The sequence below is a fragment of the Sciurus vulgaris genome (genome assembly GCF_902686455.1).
Source record: "Sciurus vulgaris genome assembly, chromosome: 11".
NCBI lineage: Eukaryota > Metazoa > Chordata > Mammalia > Rodentia > Sciuridae > Sciurus > Sciurus vulgaris.
Window position 1 is genome coordinate 11,566,146 of NC_136472.1, and position 16,098 is coordinate 11,582,243.

Genomic DNA, 16,098 nt, shown 5'->3' on the forward strand with positions numbered 1-16,098 from the left:
GGATCAGCTCTCGAAAAGGCCTGAGCGCGGCCGAGGTCCCTTATATAGGCCCGAGCGCCCCCGAGCTCGGATTGGCTCGCGGGGACGGGGGCGGAGCCCTGCGGGTCTGGCGTGAAGCGGAAGTGAGAACCGCGGCGGAGCGAGGGGAGGCACGCATGGGGGGTCCAGGGGGGAAGATCAACCGGCCCCGAACGGTGATTTGTGGGGCTGCGACTTTGTGTCTCCAGGTTTTCCGGAGCCCTCTTCTCTCGCCCGAGATGGGACTGATGGGGGACTGGGGTCGCCGTGGGGGGCGGTTCTGGGTGGCCGTCGCGGCCTCGGCCTGATTCGCATCTGCATCCCCCGCAGGAGCTGAAGAAGAAGCTGTTCAAGCGCCGGCGGGTGTTGAACCGGGGGAAGCGACTGAAGCATCAGGTGGTCGGGGCTGTGATAGACGAAGGGTTGATCACGCGGCATCACCTCAAGAAGCGCGCGTGAGTAGGAAACCCTCCTCGCGTTGGCCCACCCTCGCCGCGTCCTCCTTCCCAAGCTCCCGAGCCCCCGACGCCCCGCCGTCCTCGTACATTCTCTTTATGAAGGGAATGTTTGTCGGCTCTGTGTTCCTGAACTTCTGCCCATCTGGGGGGGTCTTCGACCCTAATGAGAATCTCAGGAAGGCTGTTTACTCTCCCACCCCGCTAGAATAACCATGTATATAATTTAGATATTGATAAGTACACTTGCCTGTGAATACCAGAGACTCCCGAGCCTGAGGCAGGAAGGCTCCAAGTTCCAGGCCAGCCTCAGCAACTTAGTGGAGCCCTAAGTAACTTAGCGAGACCCTGTCTCTAAATAAAAAATAAAAAGGGCTGGGGATGTTTCAAGGTCGCTGAGTTTTGGAGACGAGTACCCATCCCACTAATCTCTTTTTTATTGTTTGTTTTCAGTACTGGGGAATGAACCCAGGGGGACTTGACCTCTGAGCTATATCTCATCCCTTTTTAAATATTTCGTTTTGAGGAAGAGTCTGGCTAGGTTGCTGAGGATGGCTTCCAAGTTGCAATTCTGCTTGGCTTCCACATTCAGTGGGATCACAGGCATATGCATAGTGACCAGCCCATTAATTACTTTCTTCTTTTCTTTTTTGGTACCAGGGATTGAGCCCCAGGGCACTCAAAACACTGAGCTACATCCCCAACCCTTTTTTATTTTTTTAAATTTTGAGACAGGTTTTTACTAGGTTGCTGATAGCCTTGCCAAGTTGCTGAAGCTGCATCCTGCAGCTTGGATCCTGCAATCAATCCTCCTGACTCAGCCTCTTGAGCTACCTGGATTACAAGCCTTTGCCAGCACACCTGCCCCATTAATTACTTTATTATACATCATTTCATTTTCTTCTTAAAAATATTTAGAGGGGCTGGGGAGATAGCTCAGTTGGTAGAGTACTTGCCTTGCAAGCACAAGGCCCTGGGTTCTATCCCCAGCACCGCAAAAAAAAAAAAAAAAAAAATTTAGAAACCAGGTGGTGCATGCCTGTAATCCCAGTGACTGGGGAGGGTGAAGCAGAGGGATTGCAAGTTCAATGCCAGCCTAAGCAACGTTGAGTTCAACTCCGTGAGACCCTGTCTCTATATAAAATACAAAAAAGGACTGGGAATGTGGCTGAGTGGTTGAGTACTCCTGATTTCAGTACCTGGTACCCCCCGCAAAAAAAAATTTAGAGTACCTACTACATACTAAGTTTTAACATTTAATTTAAGTACTTTCTTTTTTTTTTTTTTTTTTTAAGCATAAAACTCCACAACACTTTTTTTTTTTTTTTAATTGTAAACAAATGGGATACATGTTTCTCTGTACATGGAGTAAAGGCATACCATTTGTGTAATCATAAATTTACATAGGGTAATGTTGTTTGATGCATTCTGTTATTTTTTTCCCTTCCCCCCAACCCCTCCCACTCCTCTTTTCCCTCTATACAGTCCTTCCTTCCTCCATTCTTGCCCCCCTCCTACCCCCCATTATGTGTCATCATCCGCTTATCAGCGAGATCATTCATCCTTTGGTTTTTTGAGATTGGCTTATCTCACTTAGCATGATATTCTCCAGTTTCATCCATTTGCCTGCAAATGCCATAATTTTTTTTTTTCTTTTTTTTGCGGTACTGGGGATCGAACTCAGGGCCTTGTGCTTTGGAGGCAAGCACTTTACCAGCTGAGCTGTCTCCCCAGCCCCATAATCCATAATTTTATTATTCTTTATGGCTGAGTAATATTCCATTGTGTGTGTATATATATATATATATATATATATATATATCACAGTTTCTTTATCCATTCATCAATTGAAGGGCATCTAGGTTGGTTCCACAATCTGGCTATTGTGAATTGAGCAGCTATGAACATTGATGTGGCTGTATCTCTGTAGTATGCTGACTTTAAGTCCTTTGGGTATAGGCCAAGGAGTGGGATAGCTGGGTCAAATGGTGGTTCCATTCCAGGCTTTCTGAGGAATCTCCATACTGCTTTCCAGAGTGGCTGCACTAATTTGCAACCCCACCAGCAATGTATGAGTGTACCTTTTTCCCCACATCCTCGCCAACACCTATTGTTGCTTGTGTTCTTGATAATTGCCATTTTAATTGGGGTGAGATGGAATCTTAAGTGTAGTGTTGATTTGCATTTCTCTTATTACTAGAGATGTTGAATATTTTTTCATATCTATTGATTGCTTGTAGATCTTCTCCTGTGAAGTGTCTGTTCATTTCCTTAGCGCATTTGTTGATTGGATTATTTGTATTCTAGGTGTAGAGTTTTTTGAGTTCTTTATATATTCTGGAAATCAGTGCTCTATCTGAAGTATGAGTGGCAAAGATTTTCTCCCACTCTGTAGGCTCTCTCTTCACATTGCTGATAGTTTCCTTTGCTGAGAGAAAGCTTTTTAGTTTGCCAACACATCTTTTAAAAAAAAAATTATATATTTTTAGTTGCTGATGGATCTTTATATGTGGTGCTAGGCAAGCACTCTGCCAATGAGCCACAACCCCAGCCCCTTAGCTAAGTTCTTTAATACTTGGTCCTGAAGTATGTGTTGGGATATAGATCAAGTAAAATATGTTAAAGTCTAAAATTGGAAAGACTTAGCAACCTTAGACTTACACAGTTATGCATTTGAATTATAAGACGCTTTCCATAGCCAGAAGTGCTTTTATGAGCTAGGTTGGTTCAGGTTAACCTGGATATCTTTGCTCGTACCTTCAGATCCAGTGCACGTGCCAATATTACTCTGTCAGGGAAGAAACGCAGAAAACTCCTGCAGCAGATTCGGCTTGCTCAGAAAGAGAAGGCAGCAATGGAAGGTGACACTAGGGCACAGAGGGAGGGTGAGGGGAACATGGATTTATTTGGGTTCCTTAATTCTTTTTCTTTCTCTTTGCTCAGTGGAAGTCCCTTCAAAACCAGCCAGGACTAGTGAACCACAGCCCAAACAACAAAAGAAGATAAACCCCCCCCAGGATGTAGACATGGAGAATCTTGAGGATGTGAGCTAAAGTTCTTACCTCTTCCGCCAGATTTTCAACTGGAGCCAGCAGGATTTGGTGGTTGTTTCAGAGGATTTTGAAGAAAGCATTACCTGCTTTCACTCATCCCAGTTCCTCTTGCACGATGGCTTACTGACTTCCCCTGGAGGGATATGTTGAGAGGGAAGAGGGTAGAAAAGAAGGATTCTAGAGGGCCCAACTTCCGTTTATAATAAATCCCTAGAGCTTTGACTGACGTGTGTGATAAAGTATGGGAATGGCAGATGGGCCATGAAAAGGTCTATGGGTGTGGGTGGAGACAGTCTAGAAACACAGACTCGTTTGAGCAAAAATAATGAGAAGCTAGTCTCTGGTGACCTGGTCTCTGTTTCTCTCCAACTTTCCATTTCTGACAATAATAGAGGTTATTGTAGGAATGACACGCGGTAAGGATCCTAATCCTGCCTTGACCCCTGTGTGACCAGGATGGGCAAGTCACTTTACTTCATGTTCATCTTGCTTCTTTTGCTGGATTATGTTTTTAATAAAGTAAATACCTATATATATATATATATATATATTTTTTTTTTTTTTTTTTTTTCCTTCTTCTTTTAATTTCTTTAGCTATTGCTAAGGAGCAAACCCAGAGTTTCACATGCCAGGAAAGTAGTCTACCACTGAGCTATGTTCCCACGCCTTTTTATTTTTTTATTTTGAGGCACATTCTAAACTGCCCAGATTGGCCTCCAGTATGTGATCCTCCTGCCTCATCCTCCTGAGTAGCTGGGATCACAGGCCTGCATGGTCATACCTGGTCCTTATTTTCCTTGTACCATTTAAAACTGTGGGAAGCTGTGGTTGAGGTATTTAAAGGGAATAGTCTGTGCAGAATTGCATTCAACTGAAGAAAGGCATATTCTTACCTGCCCTCTTTAATCAGTATTGTCTGGATGAGGGTTTCAGCTTTATAGTAAAGTTCACAGATAAGTACAGTGAACCTGTATACCCTTTATTAGATTGACTAGCATTTTCCTACACTCATCTCTGTACAAATATATGTGTGTGTGTTGTCCTAGCTGAATCAAATCATTTGAAAGTCTAGTACAGACTATTCCTAAGAGTATTCTTCTGAATAGCTAAATAATATTATCACACCTGTGATTTTCAATATTGATAAAATAGCTAGTTTTTCATATTTAAAAAAGTTCCTGTTCTTCCAATAACATTCTTTGTCGTTTTTTTCCCCCTTCAAGCCAGGAGCCAATCAAGGATCACATATTGCATTTGGCATGTCTCTTTAGTCTTTAATCCAGAACAGTTCTCCCTTAACTTGTCTTAGATGACAATTTTGAACAGTATAACCTAATTTTGTTTGAGAATATTCTACAATCTGGCTTTGTCTGAGTTTTTCTAAATATTTCCTTCCATGTAGGATAAGTAAGCATTTTGGACAAAAAGTACATAAATGATATACGTCCCCTTGCATTATATCATCCCTGTTGTAATGATAGTTTGTCTCATTAATGGTAACTCTAAGCGACATGGGAAAATACACTTTCTTTTTGTAATTAATCCATGGATTACTTATTAATCCATAGGAATTAATGAGTGAATATTCAACAATGACATCACTCAGTGGTGGTAATATCTATGATAATCTTTACCTGGAATAGTTATTACTGTGCTGAAAAATGGTGATTTTCTAATTTTGTCATTCATTCATTCATATTATTCCCATGACAGTGTGAAGAAGAGCCCCTACCCTGCCTTTTAGAATTACTATGGATTTAGACTTTTTTCTGTGTGTTAACATTGCATTATCATTTTTTCATGCCCATTGTGTCAAAGTTGGCCAGCACTAGCTTGTTCAGTGTGGTCCCTGTGACTTTTTACACGATTACTGTGTTTGAGCTCTTGCTTTCTATTGCAGTCTGTTTCAGGCTCACTTAGTATTTTCCTCTGTCCAGTTTTGCTTTGTGGTGCTGGGGATGATATTCAGGGCCTCACAAAGGCTAGGCAAGTGCTACACTAAGCTACATCATTTGCCCTTCAGTTTTGAACACAGAAAGGAAAAATAGTTGTTTGAAACAACTGGCAGGCACGTGGCACATGCCTGTAATCCCAGGCAAGATCCTGTCTCAAATAAAAAGGATTGGAGATGTAGCTCAGTGCTGAAGTGCCTCTGGGTTCAATCCCCAGCACCCATCTTCCAAGAAAAACTGAATTGTATTCAGATGTAGTAACCAGAGGAAAGGAGAGTACATCCATATTTCATATTTTCCCCCTCCACCTTTTATATTTTTCTTCTAACTTAAGTGTTTAGTACAGAAAGAGAACTTCCTGTGTTCTTAGAACTGTCAGAAGTCTAGTGTAGCTCAGAGTGAAGGGATTAAAGGGGAGATGGAAAAAAGGTGGAGTCGAAGAGGGAGGCAAGTGTCATAAAACTTAGGTCCTTTTTGGAATTTGAACTTTTTTTCAAAGGCATAGATAGAGGTTTATGTAGGAAAGTAGATATATATTCAAGGGAGAATAGAGACAATTTCTTAGGCCTTTGGGGGAAAATTGGAGAATACACACTTGCCTGGCATAGTGGGGCACACATGTAATTCTGCCACTGTGGAGGCTGAGGCAGGAGGATCACAAAGTTCATAGGCCAATTTCAGCAATTTAGCAAGGCCCTAAGCAACTTAGAACCTTTCTCAAAATAAAAAATAAAAAGTGATGAGGATATAGTGTAGTAGTAAAGCACGTTTGGGTTCAATACCCATCTTTACATAAATAAATAAAATACACACTCAAGGGAGAATGTAGTCTGTCTCCAGAGGCAGACACAGCCTGGAATTTTAATTTTAGTCCAAATAAAAAGGAATGTATTAAAGTTTTTAATTTGTATTTTAATATAAAAAATTTCAGACATACACAAGCAGAGAAACTATCACCACCACCCACCTCTACACCTCATTCACACCCTTTTGCAAACATTTCTCCTCCCCTCCCCAGTACAGAAATTGAAACCAGTAACCTAGCACTGAGCCACATTTCCAATCCTTTTTATTTTGAGACAGGGTCTTGCTAAGTTGCTAAGACTGGACTTGAACTTGTGATCCTTCTGTCTCAGCCTCCCAAATCTCTGGGGTTACAGGCATGTGCCACCCCACACCTGGCTCTTTATTATCATTATCATTATCATTATTATTATTTTTATTTTGCCATGCTGGGGATTGAACCCAGGGCCTTGTGCTTGCAAGGCAAGCTCTCTGCCAACTGAGCTATATCCCCAGCCTCATCATTATTTTTTTAAATGTACACTTTGTTATTTTTCTTGTAGTTGTATATGGACAGAATGCCTTTATTTTGTTTATGTGGTGCTAAGGATCAAACCTAGTACCTCACACATGCTAGGCAAACGCTCTGCCACTGAGCTATAGCCCCAGCACTCAGGCTCTTTATTTTATTTTTTATTTGTTTATTTTTTTATTAAAATATTTTTTTATTTTTACAGACTGCATTTTGATTCATTGTATACAAATGGGGTTCAACTTTTCATTTTTATGATTGTTCACAATGTAGATTCACACCATTCGTGTAATCATACATATACATAGGGTAATACTGTTTCATTCTACTATCTTTGTCCCCCACCCAGTCCCACCCCATTTTCCTCTATACCATCCAAAGTTCCTTCATTCTTCTCTTCCCCCCACCACCCTCCCTTGTTATATATTGTCATGCACTTATCAGAGAAAACATTCAGTTTTTGGTTTTTTGGTCTTGGCCTGTTTCACTTAGCATGATATTTTCCAACTTCATTTATTTACCAGCAAATGCCATAATTTTATTATCTATGGATGAGTAATATTCCATTGTGTATATGTACCACAGTTTCTTTATCCATTCGTCAGTTGAAGGGCATCTAGGTTGGTTCCACAATGTAGCTATTGTGAATTGAACTGCTATGAACATTGATGTGGCTGTATCACTGTAGTATACTGATTTTAAGTCCTTTGGGTAGAGGCTGAGGAGTGGTATAGCTGGGTCAAATGGTGGGTCCATTCCAAGTTTTCTGAGGATTCTCCATACTGCTTTCCAGAGTGGCTGTACCAATTTGCCACTCCACAAGCAATGTATGAGTGTGCCTTTTTCCTCACATCCACACCAACACTTATTGCTTGTGTGTGTGTGTGTGTGTGTGTGTGTGTTTTTGCGGTGCTGGGGATTGAACCCAGGGCCTTATGCTTGCAAGTCAAGCACTATATCCACTAAGCTATATCCCCAGCCCCTTGCTTGTGTTCTTGATAATAACCATTCTATTTGGAGTTAGATGAAATCTTGGGGTATTTTTTTATTTTTAAAAATTCTTTTAGTTGTAGATGGACACAACATCTTTATTTTATTTATTTATATGGTGCTGAGGATCTAACCTAGTACCTTAGGCATGCCAGGCAAGTGCTCTACCAGAGCCACAACCCCAACCCAGGCCCTTTATTTTTATTATTAAAAAATATATATTTTTTTGAGACAGGGTCTTGCTAAGTTGCTGAAGATCTCTCTAAATTGCTGAAGATGGCCTCAAACTTGCCAATCCTCCTGCCTAAATCTCCTCAGTCCCTGGGATTACATCACAGCAAGCAGGACTGCAGGACTTTTTTTTTATTTTAACAAGCTTTATTAAAGCCAAGTTTTATTAAAGAAAAATATTGTGTGTTTTATTTTTCACCAGTCTGTTCTGGTATGCTTCTAATGATATCAGAATCACCTGGATCAATGATAGACAGTGTGCACACTCTGTAGTATTTTCTGCATGCTGTGCTCAATTTGATATTATTGCCCTTGTAGTGATGGACACCAGTTTTGGCCAACACGGCATGGTACTCTATTTCAGATTTCCTCAAAGCTGAACAGTTGTTGGTGAGGATGACCAATTTCGCTTTGTCCTGTGTGATCATCTTCAGAGTCTGTTTGTACCCCAGCACATACTTTCCACTTTTCATAACAAGCTGGTGCTTAGAGTTGATTAACTCCAGAGACTTTTTCATCTTCTTTTCGGTCACCATCTTCCTGCCTTAGATGCAGGATGGCCCCCAATCAAGAACAGCCATCAGGATGGCCAGAGAGCTAGCTTTTTTTTTTTTTTTTTGAGACAGGGTCTCCTAAAATGTAAGAAGCTGGCCTCAAACATGTGGATGCTCTTACCTCAGCCTCCACAATGGCTGGAATTACATGCACGTGCCATCTAACCCAGTTTAAAGTATTTTTTAAGAACATACTAATTCCATGAAGACACTATTTTTTGCAGTGTTGGGGATTAAATCCAGGGTCTGATTTATGATAGGCAAGTGTTCTATCACTGAGCTACACTCCCAGCCCCAAGAATATAGCTTTTGACAAAATAGGAGCTAGGGATGCAGTTCAGTGATAGAGCACTTACCCAGCATGCTCTAGGTCCTGGGTTAGAGCCCCAGCATGGCCAAGAAAAAGAGAAAAGGTTAAGTTCTTATTGTCAAAGAGCTTATTTTGTTCATTCAACAAACACAATAAAAGTAGCTAATATGTTACAGTGCTTTACCATTGTAGGCACTAGAGTGCTGCTATACCGTGAATGTTTTACCTCATTTCAATTTTCCTAACAACCCTGTTGTAAAGGCAAAAGGACAAGAAACAGACCTTAACGGGTTCTGAGAAGCCTTTATTCCTTCCCTGACTTGGGTGCTGTTGGGGCCCATTCTCTGCATGGGAAAATGGCCGTCAGTTACAGAGGGGATTTTGGTTTTATAGGATACAATGAAGATGATGTCATCACTGGAAGCTGTGTACATGCAGCTTTGACCATCAGACGCTAGTCATACAGGTTAAAGCTTTAGGGCTGTGAATATACCTCAGTTGGCAGAGTGCTTGCCTCTCAAGCATCAAGGCCCTGGGTTCAGTCCCCAGCCCTGCAAAAACCAAACAAAAACTTTAATTTAGGTGGGTGGTTGTAAAACAGGTTGAAACTCATAGCTTTCTGGGGAGATAAGAGTCCAGACCCCAAGTGATGAGTACTCAGCCCATTGGTATTTGCTGTTCCTCCATTTAGGACTAACTTGCCATGGGGGAAGTTTAGGGCCCGGCTTTCAGTATCTGCCCCTTTCCTCCAGGGCCCATTTTTCCTTCGGTAGTTTCCCTTCCCTTCTCCCTAGCCTTACCTCTCTATTTTTCTTCTGGAGCTATCTTGCAGGAATATTATTTTCCATAACCCTTCACCTGTGAAGTAGTTGTACTACTGCCTCCTTATTTCCAGAAGAGGAAAACAGGCGTAAAGAGGTCATGTAACGTGCACAGCTAGTGAGGTGAATAGCTGGAACTTGATCTAGGAAGACTGGCTAAACTGGGGGCGCTTGTTGAGGTGTAGCTCTGTATTTAGTTAACAAGATCAGTCTGCCTGATGGGATAAGTCAGACAAAGGTCCCCATGTTGTGAAGTTGCGGGTGTAGGGTGGGGTGTAGCAAAGCTTAAGTAAGGAAGACTGATAGAAGAATGTTCCTGCCTATGCCTGGAAGAACCGCTTTTAGTCTAGCCCAATTTATTTCGGTCTGTTTTTCTTCTCTTGTGAATTTTTTCTTCTTTCCTTCTTTTTTCTGCTTGCCCCTTCTCTATCTTTAAGTGCTTTTTAAGTTTAGTTTTATTGGTGCTGGAATCCAGGGCTTCGTGCATGCTAAGGCAAGCACTGTACTGCTGAGTTACATCCTAAGGCTTGGTGCTGCATTTGGGAGGGTGGCGGTAACCAGAGACTGAACTCAGGGTCACTCGACCATTGACCCACATTCCCAGTCCTATTTTGTATTTTATTTAGAGACAGGGTCTCACTGAGTTGCTTGGCGCCTCACTGTGGCTGAGGCTGGCTTTGAACTCGATGATCCTCCTGCTTCAGTCTCCCAAGCCGCTGGGATTTCATAGGAATGTGCCACTGCGCCCGGCGGGTGCTTCATTTTTTAAAAGCTCGAAAGTTGTACATTTGTATGTTTGGCTTCAGGAAAAATAAATCCCACCGTGAATGGCCACGGTTAGCTTTGTTGGGTCGATAGCCCTTTGAAAAAAATGATTGCGAAGAGGGGAGTCAGCTTCCCGCTACCACGGATGCGGTGCGGAACCAATGTACTGGGGTCGCAGATACAGCCGGATTAGTTTTCCCGAGAGGCCTCGTCGCGGGTTTCTTTCGTGTTTCCCGTCAGCGCGCATGCGCCGCCTACTCTGCCGCTCCCGCGTCGGGCCTGGGTAGGGCTGCGGGATGTCCGCGTTGTGCGACCCTCCCGGGGCCCCTGGGCCTCCCGGGCCTGCCCCCGCCACCCACGGTCCCGCGCCTCTCAGGTAGTCAGAGCCCCTGGTATCTCCCCCCTCGCGTGGCTCCGCGCGGCTCCCTAGCGTTCTCGGCGAAACCCGGATCCTACCTCGAGAACTCGCGTCAGGGTTCTCAGAGATTCCTGGTCGCGTCCTCCCAGAACTCAGGGACTGTGTCACCAAAAGTCTGGGCTCTACTGCCCGCCCTACCGAGACCTCGGCCCTGCCTCTCCCTAGACCCCTCTGCCTAGCTACCCCAGACCCTGGCAGAGTCGGGGATATCAGAACTCGTGGGACCCGTAGAGACCAGGGCCCTGACTTCATGGAGAGTCCCTGAGAACCCAGGCCCAGAAACCCTCTGAATGCTACCGCTAGCCGTTCCCTTGCACATTCCCTTCACCTTCGGTGGTTTTTGTTTTTGTTGGAACCCGAGAAGAATGGCCCAGTAAGAGCCTATTCCTACCCACCCTGCCCCGCTGCTCCCGACCCTCTAGATCCTGTGTTTGACAGCAAAAGCGATAAGAGGAAGGGAATTTTGCCTTCTGTCTTCACACTGCCTTCTGAATCTCCAGGACGGAACCCATATGTTTCAGAAGGGGAGGGGTTGAAAGGCATTACCCTGGGCTCTGGGACACCTTGATTCCCAGGCACATTTAGGGTGCTGGGTAGATAGTGTTTGTTGATTTGGTGGTGAGTGGTTAGGATTCTTGCTTACATGGGAAGAAACAGGTGTTTAGAGGGAGAGCCCTTAGTAAAGGGCTTACAGTTTTTTTCTCATTTAGATTCCAGAGTGCTTGAGATGGGGGAGGTGCATTAAAACTGGGAAGATTTGTTTTTGTTTGTTTTTAAATAGGGATTGAACCCAGGGGCGCTTAACTACTGAGCCACATCCCTAGACCTTTTTTCCCCCCCAGATCTTTTTTACATTTTATTTACAGACAGTCTCACTAAGTTGCTTAGGTCTCACTAAATTGCTGAGGCTGCCTTTAAACTTGCAATTCTCCTGCCTCAGCCCCCCCAGCTGCTGAGATTACAGGGGTGCACCAGAGTGCCCAGATTTTTAATTTTTAATTTTTTTTTTTTTTTTTTTTTTTTTTTTTTTTTGAGATAAGCTGTCTCTAAATTCCTGAGGGTCTCACTAAGTTGCTGAGGCTGGTATGGAACTGGTGATCCTCTTGCCTTAGCCTTCCAAGTTGCTGTGATCACACGCATGTACCACCACACCTATCTTGGAAAGATACTTTTAAAGCAAATGTTATAGTAACACAAAATATACTGAATTCAACAAATATTTTTTGAGTATTTCCTATACATAGGCACCTTAATGAAAGGGGATTCCGTGCTGAAGAGCACAGAAATGGTTTCTGTCCTTTTGGAACATATAGTCTAATTGCTTGAACTTGATTTTCTTACCTGAAAAATGAGACCATAATAGTCCTACCTTATTGAACTGTTGTCAGGACTGAAATAATAGGTGCCAGATACTTTTTAAAAGAGCACCTGGCCTGGCTAGAAAGTAGCTCAGTGGCAGTGCACATGCTTAGCATGTGCAAGGTTCTGGGTTCAGTCCCCAGCACCCCCCCACCAAAAAAAAAAAAAGGTATATGGCCATTTTATGAATTATTGAGGCTGGATGCATTCAGCCTCTGCAACTTAGTGAGAATCTAAAAATAAAAATGGCTGAGGGGTATAGTTCAGTGGTTGAGCAACCCTGGGCTAATTCCCCAGTACTGGGAAAAAAACAAGTTTTTGTCATGGTGGAAAAAAAGCATTTACTGAGTGATTAGTGTGAGCCAGGTGTGGTACATAAGTAGCTCAGTGGCAGAGTGCTTGTCTAGCATGTGTGAGGCACTCGGTTCAATTCTCAGCCCCACATAAAAATATATAAAGGTCCATTGACCAAACAAAAAGTTTTTTTTAAAAACCTCTTAGGTACAGTTATCTTTATTTTACATAGAAACGGAAATTCACAGTGGGAATAATGTTTGTCTAACATCACCCAACACTCCTTTTGCTTCCTTATAGTGCTCAGGAGCTGTCACAGGAAATCAAGGCTTTTCTGACTGGCGTAGATCCCATTCTGGGCCACCAACTCTCAGCCCGGGAACATGCTCGCTGTGGTCTTCTCCTGCTCCGGTCTTTGCCACCTGCTCGTGCTGCTGTGCTTGACCACTTAAGAGGTGTTTTTGATGAGAGTGTCAGAGCCCATTTGGCTGCTCTAGATGAAAGCCCTGTGTCTGGTCCACCTCACCTCCGTCCACCTCCATCCTCCCATGTCCCTTCTGGGGGACCTGGTCTAGAGGATGTGGTGCAGGAAGTACAACAGGTGCTGTCTGAATTTATTCGGGCCAACCCAAAGGCCTGGGCACCTGTGATTAGTGCATGGTCCATTGACCTCATGGGACAATTGAGCAGCACATATTCAGGCCAGCATCAGCGTGTGCCCCATGCTACTGGCTCTCTCAACGAATTGCTGCAGCTGTGGATGGGGTGTAGGGCCACCCGTACATTAATGGACATCTATGTGCAGTGCCTCTCTGCTCTCATTGGTAGCTGCCCAGATGCGTGTGTGGATGCTTTGCTGGATACTTCTGTCCAGCATTCCCCACACTTTGACTGGGTTGTAGCACATATTGGCTCCTCTTTTCCTGGCACCATTATCTCCCGAGTTCTCTCCTGTGGCCTTAAGGACTTCTGCGTTCACGGCGGGGCTGGAGGTGGAGCTGGTGGTAGTGGTGGAAGCTCTTCTCAAACCCCCTCTACAGACCCTTTCCCTGGATCTCCTGCTATTCCTGGGGAGAAACGGGTACCCAAGATTGCCTCAGTTGTAGGCATCCTAGGGCACCTGGCCTCCCGCCATGGAGACAGCATTCGACGAGAGCTTCTGCGAATGTTTCATGATAGCCTGGCAGGGGGTACTGGGGGCCGGAGTGGGGACCCATCACTTCAGGCCACAGTTCCCTTCCTTCTGCAGCTGGCAGTCATGTCACCAGCTTTGCTGGGCACAGTCTCTGGAGAGCTGGTGGACTGCCTCAAGCCCCCAACTGTGCTGAGCCAGCTGCAGCAACACCTGCAGGGATTCCCCCGAGAGGAGCTGGACAACATGCTGAACCTAGCTGTGCATCTGGTGAGCCAGGCCTCTGGGGCAGGTGCCTACCGCCTGCTGCAGTTCCTGGTAGACACAGCTATGCCTGCTTCAGTGATTACCACCCAGGGCCTGGCTGTGCCAGACACTGTACGTGAGGCTTGTGACCGGCTGATCCAACTTCTGCTACTGCACCTGCAAAAACTGGTTCATCATCGAGGAGGGTCTCTTGGGGAAGGGGTGCTGGGCCCACCCCCACCCCCCCGGCCAGTGCCCTTTCTAGATGCGCTGAGAAACCATGTTGGAGAGCTGTGTGGAGAGACATTACGGCTGGAACGGAAGCGCTTCCTCTGGCAGCACCAGCTCCTAGGTCTGCTGTCTGTCTATACCCGGCCTAGCTGTGGACCTGAAGCCTTGGGTCATCTACTGAGCCGAGCCCGAAGCCCTGAAGAGTTGAGTTTGGCCACCCAGTTATATGCAGGGCTAGTGGTCAGTCTTTCTGGCCTCCTGCCCCTGGCTTTCCGAAGCTGCCTGGCTCGGGTACATGCAGGGATTTTACAGCCTCCCTTCACAGCCCGGTTCCTGCGCAACTTGGCACTGCTAGTGGGGTGGGAACAGCAGGGTGGTGAGGGCCCTGCAGCCCTAGGGGCTCGATTTGGGGAGTCTGCCTCAGCCCATCTGTCTGATCTAGCTCCTCTCCTGCTACATCCTGAAGAGGAAGTAGCTGAAGCTGCTGCCTCCCTTCTGGCTATTTGTCCTTTTCCTCTGGAAGCCCTGTCCCCCTCCCAACTCCTAGGACTGGTGAGGGCTGGGGTGCACCGCTTCTTTGCCTCTCTGAGGTTGCATGGCCCTCCAGGTGTGGCCTCAGCCTCTCAGCTTCTCACCCGCCTGTCTCAGACCTCCCCAGCTGGGCTCAAGGCTGTCTTGCAGCTGCTAGTTGAGGGAGCCTTACATCGAGGCAATACAGAACTTTTTGGAGGGGAAATAGATGGAGACAATGAGACTATCTCAGTTACGTCAGCTCCATTGGCTTCTGCCTCCCTGTTGGACACTAACCGTCGGCACACTGCAGCTGTGCCAGGTCCTGGAGGGATCTGGTCAGTTTTCCATGCTGGAGTCATTGGCCGTGGCTTAAAACCACCCAAGTTTGTTCAGTCGCGAAATCAGCAGGAGGTGATCTATAACACCCAGAGCCTCCTCAGTCTCCTGGTACACTGCTGCAGTGCCCCAGGGGGCACTGATTATGGGGGTTGTTGGGGGGCTCCCACTCTGAGCCCAGAGGCAGCCAAAGCAGTTGCAGTGACCTTGGTGGAAAGTGTTTGTCCTGACGCAGCTGGTGCTGAGCTGGCCTGGCCTCCAGAGGATCATGCCCGGGCCACTGTGGAGCGGGATCTCCGCATTGGCCGGCGCTTTCGGGAACAGCCCCTGCTCTTTGAGCTGTTAAAGCTGGTAGCAGCTGCTCCACCAGCCCTGTGCTACTGCTCGGTGCTGCTGCGGGGGCTGCTGGCTGCTCTCTTGGGCCATTGGGAAGCTTCTAGGCACCCCGATACAGCCCATTCACCCTGGCACCTGGAGGCATCCTGCACCCTGGTGGCTGTCATGGCTGAAGGATGTCTCCTCCCACCAGCCCTGGGTAATATGCATGAGGTATTTAGACAACTGGCACCTTTTGAAGTGCGTTTGCTGCTGCTTAGTGTCTGGGGCTTTCTCCGAGAGCATGGGCCTTTGCCCCAGAAGTTCATCTTCCAGTCGGAGCGAGGCCGCTTCATCCGGGACTTCTCCAGAGAGGGTGGGGGTGAGGGAGGACCGCATCTGACTGTGCTGCACAGTGTCCTCCACCGCAACATCGATCGCCTGGGCCTTTTCTCTGGCCGTTTCCAGGCACCTTCACCATCTACCCTACTTAGGCAGGGGACATGACCTTTTTCCTGCTCCAAAAGTTGAGGGAAATTGAGCAATGGGAGAAGAGCCTAAGGTGCTACAGAAAGGTGGAGGTTTCTCTTTTAAGTCCTTGGTCTACTGAGCGCTGTCGCTTTTTTCCTATCTTACCATCTTTTCTAAATAAAATTTGGCGAGTTGAGACAAACGGTGCTTCTGTCTGATACAAGAGCGGGCAAAATCGGACAGTAACTCTGGACGCCCCTGTCCCTGACCTCAAGCCCCGCCCCCGCATTGAGCGTGATCTCTGCCAATGAAATCGGGG

The 16,098-nt window shown here is 45.8% G+C and overlaps 3 protein-coding genes across 4 annotated transcripts; 2 read left to right on the forward strand and 1 right to left on the reverse strand.

The window, feature by feature from the left end:
• The first annotated feature begins 103 nt into the window (after positions 1 to 103).
• Positions 104 to 4,054, forward strand: LOC306638847 (uncharacterized protein C11orf98). Its single transcript, XM_079102246.1, has 4 exons — positions 104 to 194; positions 349 to 473; positions 3,237 to 3,334; positions 3,417 to 4,054. Exons 1-4 carry the CDS (start codon positions 156 to 158, stop codon positions 3,524 to 3,526), a joined length of 372 nt encoding a protein of 123 aa, XP_078958372.1. The 5' UTR covers positions 104 to 155; the 3' UTR covers positions 3,527 to 4,054.
• A 4,121-nt stretch (positions 4,055 to 8,175) lies between these two features.
• On the reverse strand, positions 8,176 to 9,041 carry LOC306640232 (large ribosomal subunit protein eL30-like). Its single transcript, XM_079104341.1, has one exon. It carries the CDS (start codon positions 8,548 to 8,550, stop codon positions 8,203 to 8,205), a length of 348 nt encoding a protein of 115 aa, XP_078960467.1. The 5' UTR covers positions 8,551 to 9,041; the 3' UTR covers positions 8,176 to 8,202.
• A 1,687-nt stretch (positions 9,042 to 10,728) lies between these two features.
• INTS5 (integrator complex subunit 5) lies at positions 10,729 to 16,038 on the forward strand. 2 transcript variants are annotated; one of them, XM_079102134.1, is made up of 2 exons: positions 10,729 to 10,840; positions 12,836 to 16,038. In XM_079102134.1, the coding sequence occupies exons 1-2, from the start codon at positions 10,761 to 10,763 to the stop codon at positions 15,813 to 15,815; spliced, it is 3,060 nt and encodes a 1,019-aa protein (XP_078958260.1). In that variant the 5' UTR covers positions 10,729 to 10,760; the 3' UTR covers positions 15,816 to 16,038. The 2 variants fall into 2 exon arrangements, with proteins under 2 accessions (XP_078958260.1, XP_078958259.1); XM_079102133.1 differs by lacking the exon at positions 10,729 to 10,840 and adding an exon at positions 10,873 to 11,255.
• Positions 16,039 to 16,098: the final 60 nt, after the last annotated feature.

What these genes read in the sequence shown, in the direction of transcription:
- LOC306638847 (XM_079102246.1), top strand. Translation starts at nt 156, where the DNA reads ATGGGGGGTCCAGGGGGGAAGATCAACCGGCCCCGAACG. An exon ending in CATCACCTCAAGAAGCGCGC is followed by an intron (nt 474 to 3,236) that starts GTGAGTAGGAAA and finishes TCGTACCTTCAG; the next exon opens with ATCCAGTGCACGTGCCAATA. An exon ending in AGAGAAGGCAGCAATGGAAG is followed by an intron (nt 3,335 to 3,416) that starts GTGACACTAGGG and finishes CTCTTTGCTCAG; the next exon opens with TGGAAGTCCCTTCAAAACCA.
- LOC306640232 (XM_079104341.1), bottom strand. Translation starts at nt 8,550, where the DNA reads ATGGTGACCGAAAAGAAGATGAAAAAGTCTCTGGAGTTAATCAACTCT.
- INTS5 (XM_079102133.1), top strand. Translation starts at nt 11,173, where the DNA reads ATGCTACCGCTAGCCGTTCCCTTGCACATTCCCTTCACCTTCGGTGGT. An exon ending in AACCCGAGAAGAATGGCCCA is followed by an intron (nt 11,256 to 12,835) that starts GTAAGAGCCTAT and finishes GCTTCCTTATAG; the next exon opens with TGCTCAGGAGCTGTCACAGG.